The sequence below is a fragment of the Citrus sinensis genome, chromosome 3, assembly GCF_022201045.2.
Source record: "Citrus sinensis cultivar Valencia sweet orange chromosome 3, DVS_A1.0, whole genome shotgun sequence".
In the NCBI taxonomy this organism is placed as follows: domain Eukaryota; kingdom Viridiplantae; phylum Streptophyta; class Magnoliopsida; order Sapindales; family Rutaceae; genus Citrus; species Citrus sinensis.
In genome coordinates this window covers 41,164,523-41,176,599 of record NC_068558.1, presented here as the reverse complement: position 1 = coordinate 41,176,599, position 12,077 = coordinate 41,164,523, and the positions used below count along the sequence as shown (strand labels likewise).

At 34.2% G+C, this 12,077-nt stretch overlaps 2 protein-coding genes across 2 annotated transcripts; both read left to right on the top strand.

Annotated features, from left to right (window-relative positions):
* Positions 1–2,995: 2,995 nt before the first annotated feature.
* LOC102615422 (replication factor C subunit 3) lies at positions 2,996–7,889 on the top strand. The gene is made up of 11 exons (XM_006479118.4): positions 2,996–3,216; positions 3,340–3,450; positions 3,840–3,872; positions 3,975–4,143; positions 4,677–4,858; positions 5,370–5,506; positions 5,636–5,734; positions 6,481–6,550; positions 6,631–6,705; positions 7,295–7,340; positions 7,652–7,889. Exons 1-11 carry the CDS (start codon positions 3,133–3,135, stop codon positions 7,708–7,710), a joined length of 1,065 nt encoding a protein of 354 aa, XP_006479181.2. The 5' UTR covers positions 2,996–3,132; the 3' UTR covers positions 7,711–7,889.
* Positions 7,890–8,679: 790 nt separating this feature from the next.
* LOC102615147 (uncharacterized) lies at positions 8,680–11,583 on the top strand. Its single transcript, XM_006479117.4, has 3 exons — positions 8,680–8,952; positions 9,121–10,441; positions 11,234–11,583. Exons 2-3 carry the CDS (start codon positions 9,258–9,260, stop codon positions 11,346–11,348), a joined length of 1,299 nt encoding a protein of 432 aa, XP_006479180.2. The 5' UTR covers positions 8,680–8,952; positions 9,121–9,257; the 3' UTR covers positions 11,349–11,583.
* Positions 11,584–12,077: the final 494 nt, after the last annotated feature.

The following is a 12,077-nucleotide window of genomic DNA, read 5'->3' as shown; positions in this document are numbered from 1 at the left end:
TGTCATCTACGACTGAGGGTCATGTATTACATGAGTGTATTACAAGACCTTAAATCTTGTGTTACATGACCTTACAGGACTAAATCGTGTGTTACATGATCTTACACAACCAAATTATAATCGGCACAATTTATCAATTTTTCATTTACATGGAGCAAACATTTAAAAATTTATATGTTATGAGAGACCCACAACTAATTTAATCTATTTTTAAAATAGAAGATTTTTTTTTTCATTTTTTAAAATATAAAAAAGAAAGTTAATACTTTCCTAAAGTAGTTAGATTCCAACAATTTTGCAGCAAAGAATTAGCTTTCGCTATCGATTGTGCAGCGACGAACCAAACTTCTTTTCTCAGTTGTAGCAGCTTCCCCTTCTCAAGTTCGGTTTGTTCATGCGTTGATGTCTATTTCAACATGTATGAGTGTTTATTTGAGGAGGGAATTGCAGTAGATACACCTTCGTACTTTAAAAATTATCTCAATACCCTAAAATTTGATTTTGCCAAAATTTTCATCGATACCCTTTAAAAGTTGATAGGAAATTACTAAGCTATCCTCATTTTAAAACACTTCAACTAACCGACAGCACCCCTCACTCCCTCTACTCAAACAAACAAACACTCATATATGCTACAATTCCCTCCATTACCTTTACTCAAACAAACAAACACTCATCCTCTATTTTCATACATGCTAAATCGAATATCAACCAGCATCACCTCTGCAATTCGCTCATCGGCATCACCTCTACTCAAACAAACATTCATTCTCCATACATGCTAAATCGAACTTCAACACGAGCAAACTGAGCTTGAGAAGGGGAAACTGCCACAACTGAGAAAGAGAAGCCTAGTTCATCGCTACATAATCGCCGACGAGAGCTGATCCTTTACTGTAAAATTGTCAGAATGTAACTAGTTGGGGCAAACAATTCCCTATAATTAGTTTTCTTATTGATATTTAGGAAACAAAACAAAAAAGTTAGGGTTTTTATATTGAAAAAATAGATTAATTACTTGCGGGTCTCTCATAACATGTTCGAAAACAAATTTCTAATTGTTTTGCTGCATGCAAATTGTGAAAAATTAATGAATTGTGCTGATTATAATTTTGTCATGTAACACACGATTTTGTCGTGTAAAGTTATGTAATATTAAAGGTTGTGTATTACACGACCTTCATGTATTGCACGATTACACGACCTTCATGTATTGCACGATTACACGACCTTCATGTATTACACGATTACACGACCTTTAATTCTAGATTGAGGAGTAAAAAGTTCATCATCTCTCCAGGTGTGTTCTGTAATTTAATTTTTTGTTTCTTGTCAATAGAATATACACATTACATTTAGTTTAATTAGTCTCACAATAAATTGGAATAATACAGATGCCTTTGCCTTGTGGAATGTCACTACTTGGAGAGATCCTTAATTTCCAATTATAAGTCATAGTAAGTCATGGTATGTCTAGTTATGAGTGAAACACTTTGGTCACTGTAAATAGTATTCTTATGTGTATAACATTACATTAATTTCCTATAGTTGATATTTTTTTTCTTAATTGATTTCATGAATTAATTATATGTAGGCATTCCTCACGTATGCTTAGGCAGAGGAAGAAAGAACTTTAAAGATCAAAAAAAGCTTTTTAAATGGCTATAATATGTTTAATTGCGATGTTCATTAGTGTATCCTATTCAAATATTGAAAAATTTGTGCACTGATAACTTTGTTTATTTATACTAGTTAATCTAATTATTTCTTAAACTGTCGGATATGCAAATTTAGTTTTTTTGCTGCAATTTATGAACACATGATTTAGTGTCACAAAATGTCAACAAAAATTATTAAAAAAAAGAAGTGAAATTAAATTGGAATCTAAAAAAATTTCACATCATCATTGGTTTGAATTGTAACTGGTGGCATACGATCAGATGTCTTAAGCGTGAATTTCATTGTGATTTCGAATTCTGAAGTATCTATATCAATAACTTGAGCTATCTTCTCCACCAATTCGGCATATGTTGTCGATCGTGGTATCATTATCCCTTTAGCATTGGAACTTTTGAACCCATACTCGTCATTTTGTTCAATCCATTCACCATTGAAGAGAATAAGCATACGTACCAAAACCATATCTGATGATATAATAAAAACAATAATATCAAATTTCATATACAAGTAACTACACGACCTACACAATTACATTACTTATATGACTTACACGACCTACATGACTATATTACTTACATGAACTACACGACTTACACGACTATATTACTTACACAACTTAAACGACTATATTGCTTACACGACCTACATAACTAATTACATGACGTACACTGTATCAAAAGGAATGCATGACGTGAAACATTTTCGCCATAAATAAATTATATTGCTGAAAAAATTAATTAAACGATCTATATTGCATATATTTCTACATATGAGAAAAAATGGTGAAAATAAAACATTATAATGTGAGGAAAATTTCTAAATTTTCCTAAAAATTAAAAAACTTAAAACCCAACAACATTAACATACTTTATTGGGTTGTTTAATGAGTAATGCACCTTATTTCAGTTAAAGAAAGAGTTGGTGTTAAAGAAATGAATATATAATTGTATTTGTATAAGAAGTTATGAGAGATTTAGAGAAATTGTAGGAGATTTTAAGAGAATTTCAGCAGCAAGAAGAAATTTGGGTGAAAGAAATATGAAGACAATAAAATTAAGTGAATTTGATGCATTCATTAAGGATATTTCAGACTTTACTCACATTTGTTAGGGTATCCATAAAAATAAAAAAGGGAGGTGGTATTTAAATAATTTTGAAACTATTAAAGGGTATTTAATTAAAAACCCCTTGTTTGAGCCATGTTATGTTTGAGGTGTGTAAGTGTTTTAAGATAAGGATAGTTTAGTAGTTTCGTGTGAGTTTTTAGAGGGTATTGATGAAAATTTTGGTAAATTCTGATTTTAGGGTATTGAGATAATTTTGAAAGTATCAAGGTGTATCTGCTGCAATTACCTCATCTTTCCCGCCACTTCTGCCTTGGCTTTGCTTTCTCTCCGAGTGAGTGAGAGAGCGAGCGACTCAATCCCTGAACTCAGCAGAAAGAAGAAGAAGATGTTGTGGGTAGACAAGTACAGACCCAAAACCCTAGACCAAGTTATCGTCCATCAAGACATCGCCCAAAATCTCAAGAAACTCGTACACCCCTCTCTTTCTTTTTTATTCACCCCTCCATTATTACATACGTTATTTACTCATATCAATTGCATGCTTTCTGTAATTCAATTCTAGGGTTTTTAATTTTGTATCTGTAAACTTTAGGTGACAGAACAAGATTGCCCGCACTTACTCTTCTATGGCCCACCTGGGTCTGGCAAGAAAACCCTAATCATGGCCTTGCTCCGTCAAGTTTTCGGCCCTGGCGCTGAAAAGGTTTCTCTATCTGTATTTCTTATTTTTATGCAATAAGAAATTATGGGTTTGTGAGATATATATATATATTTTTTCCTGGGAGAGGTGAAAGGAACAATTTTTTTTTTTTCAGTTCAAGATGACTAATTTACTGATAATTGATGATTTAACAAGTGGGTTTAAATCCTGTTTGTTTACAGAAAAAACATCATGAAAGAAAATAAATTTAATGTTAAAAAAGAAAATTTATACATGGATTTGACCACAAAATTACAACTTATATATAAAGGGGATTTGATTTCTTCTATTTTTTTAGTTTTTGTGATTTTTGCCTGTAACTACACTACGTGTTGTTGTTTTATGAATTTCTAGTGTGAGAACTCCAAGAAAATTTTGTATTTTGATTGCAGGTGAAAGTGGAAAACAAGACATGGAAAATTGATGTAAGCTCCACCTTGTTTATTTGATGTTTCATTTTTGTTTCCTTAATAACTTAAGTGCTATTTTCTCTCTGCTGATTTGTTTTGAAATTTATTTTGTTTCAGGCTGGGAGTAGAAATATTGACCTGGAGCTGACCACATTGTCAAGTGCAAATCATGTGGAATTGAGTCCTAGTGATGCAGGCTTTCAGGACAGATATGTAGTTCAAGAGGTAATTAAAGAGATGGCTAAGAATAGACCTATTGACACAAAAGGGAAAAGAGGATTCAAAGGTAATTTTTTTTGAATGATTTGTTATGCTATAATTTATGAGTGAACATCCTTTCCAGATGATGATGATGATAACAATTACTGTTATATATTTTATCGTGTGGGAGGAATTCCCATTGAAAATATTATAACTAAAAGATGCCTGAGAATAGATCTATTGACAAGCAGTGAATACAATACATATTTATATTCTTTTTGAGTATTTCATTATTGGACCTTTATTCTTTCAATTTCATGAATTCTGGTTTGGCTCATGACGGTTAATATGTTTACCTGTCCATCCTCATTTTTAATTTTCATTTTTTATTTTTTGTATAAATTAATGACTGATTCGTGAGTTTTCTTTGGTCTTTCTTCTTTCACTATAATCTTGTTATTTTTCTATTGGATGAAAATATTTAACTGGTCTAGCAGTGCCACAAAACTTTAAGAAGCAACTGGGGTAATTATTGCAAACAATTGGTTGCTCTTTGCTGATGCTGTTGCTTTATCTTTGAGTTTATGATCCTGATTGTGCGTTCTTGTCCAATTTTAGTGTTAGTACTGAACGAGGTTGACAAGCTTTCTAGGGAAGCCCAGCATTCTCTTCGGAGAACAATGGAGAAATATAGTGCTTCTTGCCGACTAATTTTATGCTGCAACAGTTCTTCAAAAGTCACTGAAGCAATCCGGTCTCGTTGCTTGAATATACGAATCAATTCACCAACAGAAGAACAGGTGGGAAGTTCTGTTATCTGCTTTATACTTGTTTTGAAACACCATATTCTGAAATGTCTGTTTGGAAGATGTCATGACACATGGCATCCAGCACTTTGAATATTAACCAATATATTTACTATAAGTTAAACTAAAATTCAAAACATCATTTGGTTGGATGGTATGTCCATTTTTTGTTCTCTCTCCCCCCCCCCCCCCCCCCCCCCCAAAAAAAAAAAAAAAAAAAAAAATGGTCAGGGTAAAATCTGCTGAGGTTGACATGCCAGTTTAAGTAGAGAAAACCTTTATAAAATAAATTGAAAGAGATGTATGATCATAGTAAATGGCTTGCACACATTGGAGAGAATATATAACAAAGCTGCCAAGTTGACAATTTATGCAACAATCTTGTTCCCTGGAATTCTTTGATCATGTGCCCAGTTTTGTGAAATACTAGAAGGCTTTTTGGCTGAGACTGTCAATGTTATTTCTGTTATGCCATATAATGTATCTTTAAAATTCCTTATGCCAGATTGTTAAGGTACTGGAGTTTATTGCAAAGAAAGAGGGACTGCAACTTCCATCTGGATTTGCCACTCGTTTAGCAGAAAAATCGAATCGGAGTTTAAGGAGGGCTATATTGTCATTTGAAACTTGCCGTGTCCAACAGTTAAGATTTACAATGCCTTCTGTAAATTAGTGAAGTTCTCTACAGTTCGTCCCCTTCTCTCCATTGCTCTGTTTCAAAGTATAGAATTGTATTGTTCCTGATATATTTGCACCATGCTGTGACTAAAGGTATCCTTTTAAAGACAATCAAGCAATACCTGCTATGGACTGGGAGGAATTTGTTTTTGAAATAGCATCGGACATAATGCAGGAGCAGAGCCCAAAAAGGTTTAATTTCATGCTTCTGACTTTGCTTCAATGTTCTAATAGCATATTGGCTCTTTGATAATTGTGACCATTTAAGTTATCTAGAAGATTAATTCTCTATTTTACTTATCATTAGTAATTATGTTTACTTAAGGATAACGTCTTTTGTCAAGACTATATGTATCCTCCTCTGTACTATAAAATTTGCTTCAACATATTTCAGAATTTTCTTATGATAATCTTAATGATGACTTTAAACCTCTAAGGAACTTCCAAACTAAGCAGATGCCCAAAAATTTTATGGTACTTGCAGTGTTGGATGTCCACAAACTAGATGGCCACAAGATAATAGATCGTTCTTTCATTTTTGCCTTAAAGCAATGATCCTGATCATCAAGCATTTTGAAATTTAAGTTGCTTATTATTCTCATCTTAGTGATCATATAAATCAAACAGTATGGAGATTTAAGATCATTCTGTGACTTGCTGCCTCTGGTGGCCATGGTCTTAACTTAAAACTGAAAAGAGAATTACTTGTTAACGGCCCAAATCCCATGGTTGTACATGAAATTTTCTCCAGACAGAATTGTGGAGATTTATATGATTAAATATTTTTACAGAACCTATCAGGATATTTGAGATCCAGATTTTTCAGTCAAAAAGTCAGTTGTCTACCTTTTCAGATTTTGATAAAATGAAATTGCATAATGTCTTTTTGTTCATCCTGTTATATGTCTTATCATCAACAAACTTTCTATTTGCTTTAGGCTGTTTCAGGTTCGAGGGAAGTTGTATGAACTGCTTCTAAATTGTGTTCCTCCAGTGGTTGTATTGAAGGTAAAGACAACCATTCGATGTTGGTCTTGGCGTTGTCACCCCAGCTTGATGGAATATTCATTTACTACTTGTTTTTGCAGAGGCTGCTATATGAATTATTGAAGAGGTTGGATGCTGAAATAAAGCATGAGGTCTGTCACTGGGCTGCATATTATGTGAGTATCAGTTTTCAAATCCTATTCATTGTTCCTCTTGTTGATTTTCCTTCTCCACTGGAGTGCTCTGCTCAAGCTGCCTACATCCAACCTCCTCTGATTCGTGCCAACTCTGATCCTGTTGCCCTGCATAGCTGATGAATGAAGAGTCGTTATGTGCTGCATACTTAAATGAAGAACCTTTATCTTTTTATCTCAATTTGGGTACCTACTTCTTACCTAAACACTACCAAAAAATTCCAAAACAGAAGAAAAAGAATAAAGGAAAACTCAGCAAGTCAATCATGTCATTATTTGACTTAATATTAGGCTGATTACATGCATGAGCTAGATTTATTCAAAAGTTTAGATATCTAGTTGGGATGTTGGTATCCTGGTCTCACCAGTAGTGCTTGTGGTTAGCACCCCTTTTATAGAAGTACTCAAAATTGCTGGAAAGTGAATGGCAGTGGCGCTTCAAAAGTAGCCGTAGTGACTTTTCTCTGAGTTATCTAGGCCTAGCTTCTTGGTTCTCACCAGGGATAATAATGTTCTCTCTGGCTTTATTTTGTAATCTTTACTTGGGTCTTAGCTTATTATGTTTTTGCAGGAACATAAGATGCGTCGTGGAAATAAAGCCATATTTCACCTTGAAGGTACTTCATCTTTCTGGAGACTATCATGATATAATCTACTGCTACCAAGTACTGTGTGACCACCAATTGACAGCATTATAATTGAACTTCACAGGCTTGAAATTTTCCTTTTGTGGGCATGATCCCTCCTCTTGAGCTTGAATGTTTCTTTTGTCAAAACACAACTCCTCCCGATCTCATCGATGCTTTATTTACTGAACTAGAAATTCACTAGTTGTAGTAAAAATTTAGATAGATGATCTGGTATATATTGCTTTTGAGATGAATCAAATAAGCTCTCTAACGGTGCTGCTGGTGATAAATTTTTGCAGCATTCGTGGCCAAGTTCATGAGTATTTACAAGGGTTTCCTTGTCGCAACATTTGGCTGAAGACAGCTTAGCATCACATTTGTGTCGGAGCAAGTTAATTTCATTCTACTCGGTTTTAGTGTTCATTAGTCTCTCCTAAATGTCCTGTGAAAAGTGTTTTTTCATCTCTGTTGGTGGACTAATTTTGTTTAACTGAGATAGATGTCAAGGAATCTTTAAATTTATATCTTTTTGACATATGATTGCTTTTGGCATTTTTCTTCTTTTGTTTAGTTTTGATTTCTTTTGAATAAATAAGTAAGACTCACCAGAGTGCTCCCCTCAAGTCTGTTTACTCGATAAATCCAGTACCAAAATTTAAATTCTATTTCAATTTAACTCTATAATACCTGATTAATTGTCAAATATAGCCTTTTTTTTCTTTTATTTATTGGTCTTGAACTAATTTTAGTAATAGCCTTTTTAAAGAATTGAGCATTTTACCAATGATGCCTTTTAAAGGCAACAATTAGCAACACATTTGACCCTCATGTCTATGGGTCCTTCTTAACTCGTATCAATAACAAGCAATTACTACACAGTATCTTAATAGATTGGACACGTAAATTATGAAACAAAAACCTGTTTTTAATAATTTTATTGCTTTAAAGCTTTTATTGTTAAAATTTATCTCAGATTTATAATTTTTTTCACGACAACTAATTCATTAAATTTTCTATACATAAAGTTGCATGCTCAACTTAACCAAGACGAACAAATTTTTTTAACTTGATTTGTTGTATATATTTGATTTATAAGCGGTTACATATATTTAAATTTTAGCAATATGAAAATTGAGATAATAAATTTAAATAATACGAATATATTTAGTTAACAGAACAAATTCTAGTAGATAATTCTACTAGAACACGTGTAAAATATAATTTCCATCAGGCAAAATTTATTTTTATTTTTTACTTAAATTGCTGCTCCCCCACACACTTATAATACTATAAATACCACAGCAAATATAAAATCGTCTCTTTCTTTCTTTTTTCCTCGGTTCTTCTTTTCGTCAGTTGCAAAATTTTCTGCCACTCCTTGCGATCCCATCGCAGCAGAACCCTAACTTTTACTTACAAACCCTAATTTTCAATTCAATTTCACCCGTACGATCTTCCGATCATCATCATCACTGGGTATTAAAAAAAGAAAAAAAAAACCGACAACACCTTTCTATTTTATTCTTTTCCAACCTCCAATTTTCAGTATTCTTCATTTCTCGATTGATTGAAGCTCAAACAACGGAGGGCTCTAGAACTGGTGCAGTTTTCTTCACTTTTTATTTATGTTTATATAACTTTACTTTTGTCAGTAGTGCTTCACGTATATCGAGTGTAAATTATTATTATTATTTTTTGTACTTTATAGCTCGGCTGGTGATGAATTCAAGCTTATTCCTGTTAAGTATCATTTTTATTTTGGTTTCAGGGTGCTTAGGTAAAGCCTATAGGACTTGAAGTTGTAATCTTTTCAAGTTTTGACCCAGAAGGGTGGTTTGATTTGTTTGGTCTTTTGCCTTTGAGGTTTTTCCTTTTCTGTGAGTTTGTTTTGAACTGCTTGCAACAATGTCGGTCACGGCTGGTGTTAGTGATACTATAATCGCCATTAGAGATAAGCTCAGAGGAAAAATCGGGCAAACAAAGGTAAAAAGGTATTGGCCTGGTAAAGCCCCTGAGTGGGCAGATGATATCGAAGAGGACAATGATATTAGGATGTCAAGGGCAGCTGCCCTTGATAAAGCTTTTCCGAGGCAAGAAGATTCAGATATTGGCAGGAAGGATGATCCTAGGTTACGCCGTTTGGCTGAGAGTAGGATAGATAATCGAGATGAGATTAGAGCTGATCATAGACGTATTCGACAAGCTGAGATTGTTTCAACCGAGGAAGAGGAAATGAGGCAAGAAGGACTAGATATGGAGGAAGAGGATGAGGAAGCATTGGAGGAGAGGAGGAGAAGGATCAGAGAGAAGTTGCTTCAGAGGGAGCAAGAGGAGGCTGCTCTTCTCCCAGAAGAAGAGGAGGAGGCAGTAGAAGAAGAGGAGGAAGAGGAATCTGAGTATGAGACTGACTCAGAAGAAGAACAAATGGGTATTGCAATGTTGAAGCCTGTGTTTGTGCCAAAGTCGGAAAGAGATACCATAGCGGAGCGTGAGCGGCTTGAGGCTGAAGAACAGGCACTCGAAGAATTGGCCAAGAGGAAATTGGAGGAGAGGAAAGTGGAAACAAAGAAGATACTGGTTGAGGAGGTCCGCAAAGATGAAGAAATTCAGAAGAATTTGGAAATGGAAGCTAATATTGCTGATGTTGATACTGATGATGAAGTTAATGAGGCAGAGGAATATGAGGCTTGGAAGGTGAGAGAGATTGCGAGGATCAAGAGGGACCGGGAGGCCAAGGAGGCAATGTTGAAGGAGAAGGAAGAAATTGAGAAGGTGAGAAACATGACAGAGGAAGAGAGAAGGGAGTGGGAGAGAAGGAACCCAAAACCTGCTCCACCACCAAAGCAGAAGTGGAGGTTTATGCAGAAATATTACCACAAGGGTGCTTTCTTTCAATCAGATGCAGCTGATACTGCTGCAACTGTTAGAACTGATGAGATTTACCACCGAGATTTCTCTGCCCCCACTGGAGAAGATAAGATGGACAAGACCATATTGCCCAAGGTCATGCAGGTCAAGCACTTTGGTCGTAGCGGGAGGACCAAATGGACCCATCTTGTCAATGAGGATACCACTGATTGGAACAATCCGTAAGTTCAATTCTCTTTTGGATTTTATTTTTTCTTTGGTTCCATCTCCTATTCACTAACTCTAAGCATCCACTTGACAAATGTTGATATTCTGCCTTGTTTGATTTAATAAGCATTTACTTTTAGTTTTCAGCTCTGCGATTGAATAAAACTGGTGTAGGCTTCCAGATAGTTAACTTTTAGCTGCTGATTATGCTGGCTTATAACTTCTTGAAGATTGCGAAAACATTTTATTGGCTGAAATACATGATATGAATTAACAAATACTTAAAACTTTTTTTCCCCTGAAATAATGATTTTTCCTTATCCGAAAGAAACTTAATTCTGTATCAACAGAAAGAAATGATTTTCTTAATGGCAAGGGATCTTGCTGATATTGATTGTACTAAAACTTGTATAATTCTCGGTTAATTTTGATTTTTCTGATTGCTGATGAATTATTTTCCTTGTTCTCACTTGTGTTTCAATTCTACGGAGCAAATCCTTCTAGAGTTGGTGAATATGTTTGCTCCTTTATTTTCATGAAGTAGTATGTTAAACCTTTTATATGTTAACTGCCCTTATTATGTTGTAATTCCATTGGAATGTGTAGATATGCTTAGTAATTTTGGTCTATTTTCCTTTTAAGTTTTTTTCGCCACTGTTTTGGTTTACATATGTGATGTTCTGTTTAGCATCAGTAAAGAATAGAAAAATGGAAGAGTAATTTTGTCACCATATTTGGTTTCAGTTTTGATTTTTGTTTCTTAACAATCGTTGCAATCTTTGACTGTATCTTTGTGCATTCTTCAGGTGGACGTACAATGATCCTCTTCGGGCCAAGTACAATGCGAAAATGGCAGGGATGAATGCACCTATAGCGAAACCCAAAGGAAGCAAGAAGTTGAAAGATTGGGAGACCCGCTAAATTTACATGCATTGTCAAGCACTTGTTGAAGGCATCCATTTTCCAGACTTTTAAGGATGAATCTGCTTTATTTGCCATTTAACCAGAGGAAAAATATAGTTGTATATGTATGCAGGCAATATAGCTTTCTTTCTTGGGCTTTTCAAATAGTTTATTGACGAGTTATTCTATCTTCTTCGTTTGTCTGATGTCTTTCCCTAAAAGTAATGCAAGCTTCAAAAGTATTTTTAAATGAGGATCCATGTTCATAGCTCCAGCCTTTTGAAGAAAAAAACAAGGGAACCACTGATCCATGGGGAATCAATTGCTTTAGTGGTGGGACTTTGCTCTTCATATTGTCTCAAAGTGCATGTAGAATTAGCAATTTACGCCTCTCTTAATTAAATTTCATGTTTCAATGGCATAGAATTATTAAATCATTTCGGGAGTGTTTGATTTACTAGGATATAATCTTAGATGTAAACAAGGTTCCAATGAAATTTTAAGCCTCGTTTATAAATTAGATTCAAACTTTTATATTTCATTTGTAACTATTTCAAATAACATTCCGTTGAGGCAAATTCGGATCCTCATTGCATGTGCAGATTACATATTCTAAAATTTCATCCCAAATTTTTAAATTTGAGCACTGATGTAACAATAAAATTATTTTGTACAAATTGATGTGACATGACATGAGTAATTGAATGAAGATAACACTTGGTCTATGATATATTGTTTTTATTTTTT

Coding starts and splice junctions, on each gene's coding strand:
- LOC102615422 (XM_006479118.4), top strand. CDS start 3,133: ATGTTGTGGGTAGACAAGTACAGACCCAAAACCCTAGACCAAGTTATC. Junction 3,873..3,974: donor ACAAGACATGGAAAATTGAT/GTAAGCTCCACC, acceptor ATTTTGTTTCAG/GCTGGGAGTAGAAATATTGA. Junction 5,507..5,635: donor GAAACTTGCCGTGTCCAACA/GTTAAGATTTAC, acceptor CTGTGACTAAAG/GTATCCTTTTAAAGACAATC.
- LOC102615147 (XM_006479117.4), top strand. CDS start 9,258: ATGTCGGTCACGGCTGGTGTTAGTGATACTATAATCGCCATTAGAGAT. Junction 10,442..11,233: donor ACCACTGATTGGAACAATCC/GTAAGTTCAATT, acceptor TGCATTCTTCAG/GTGGACGTACAATGATCCTC.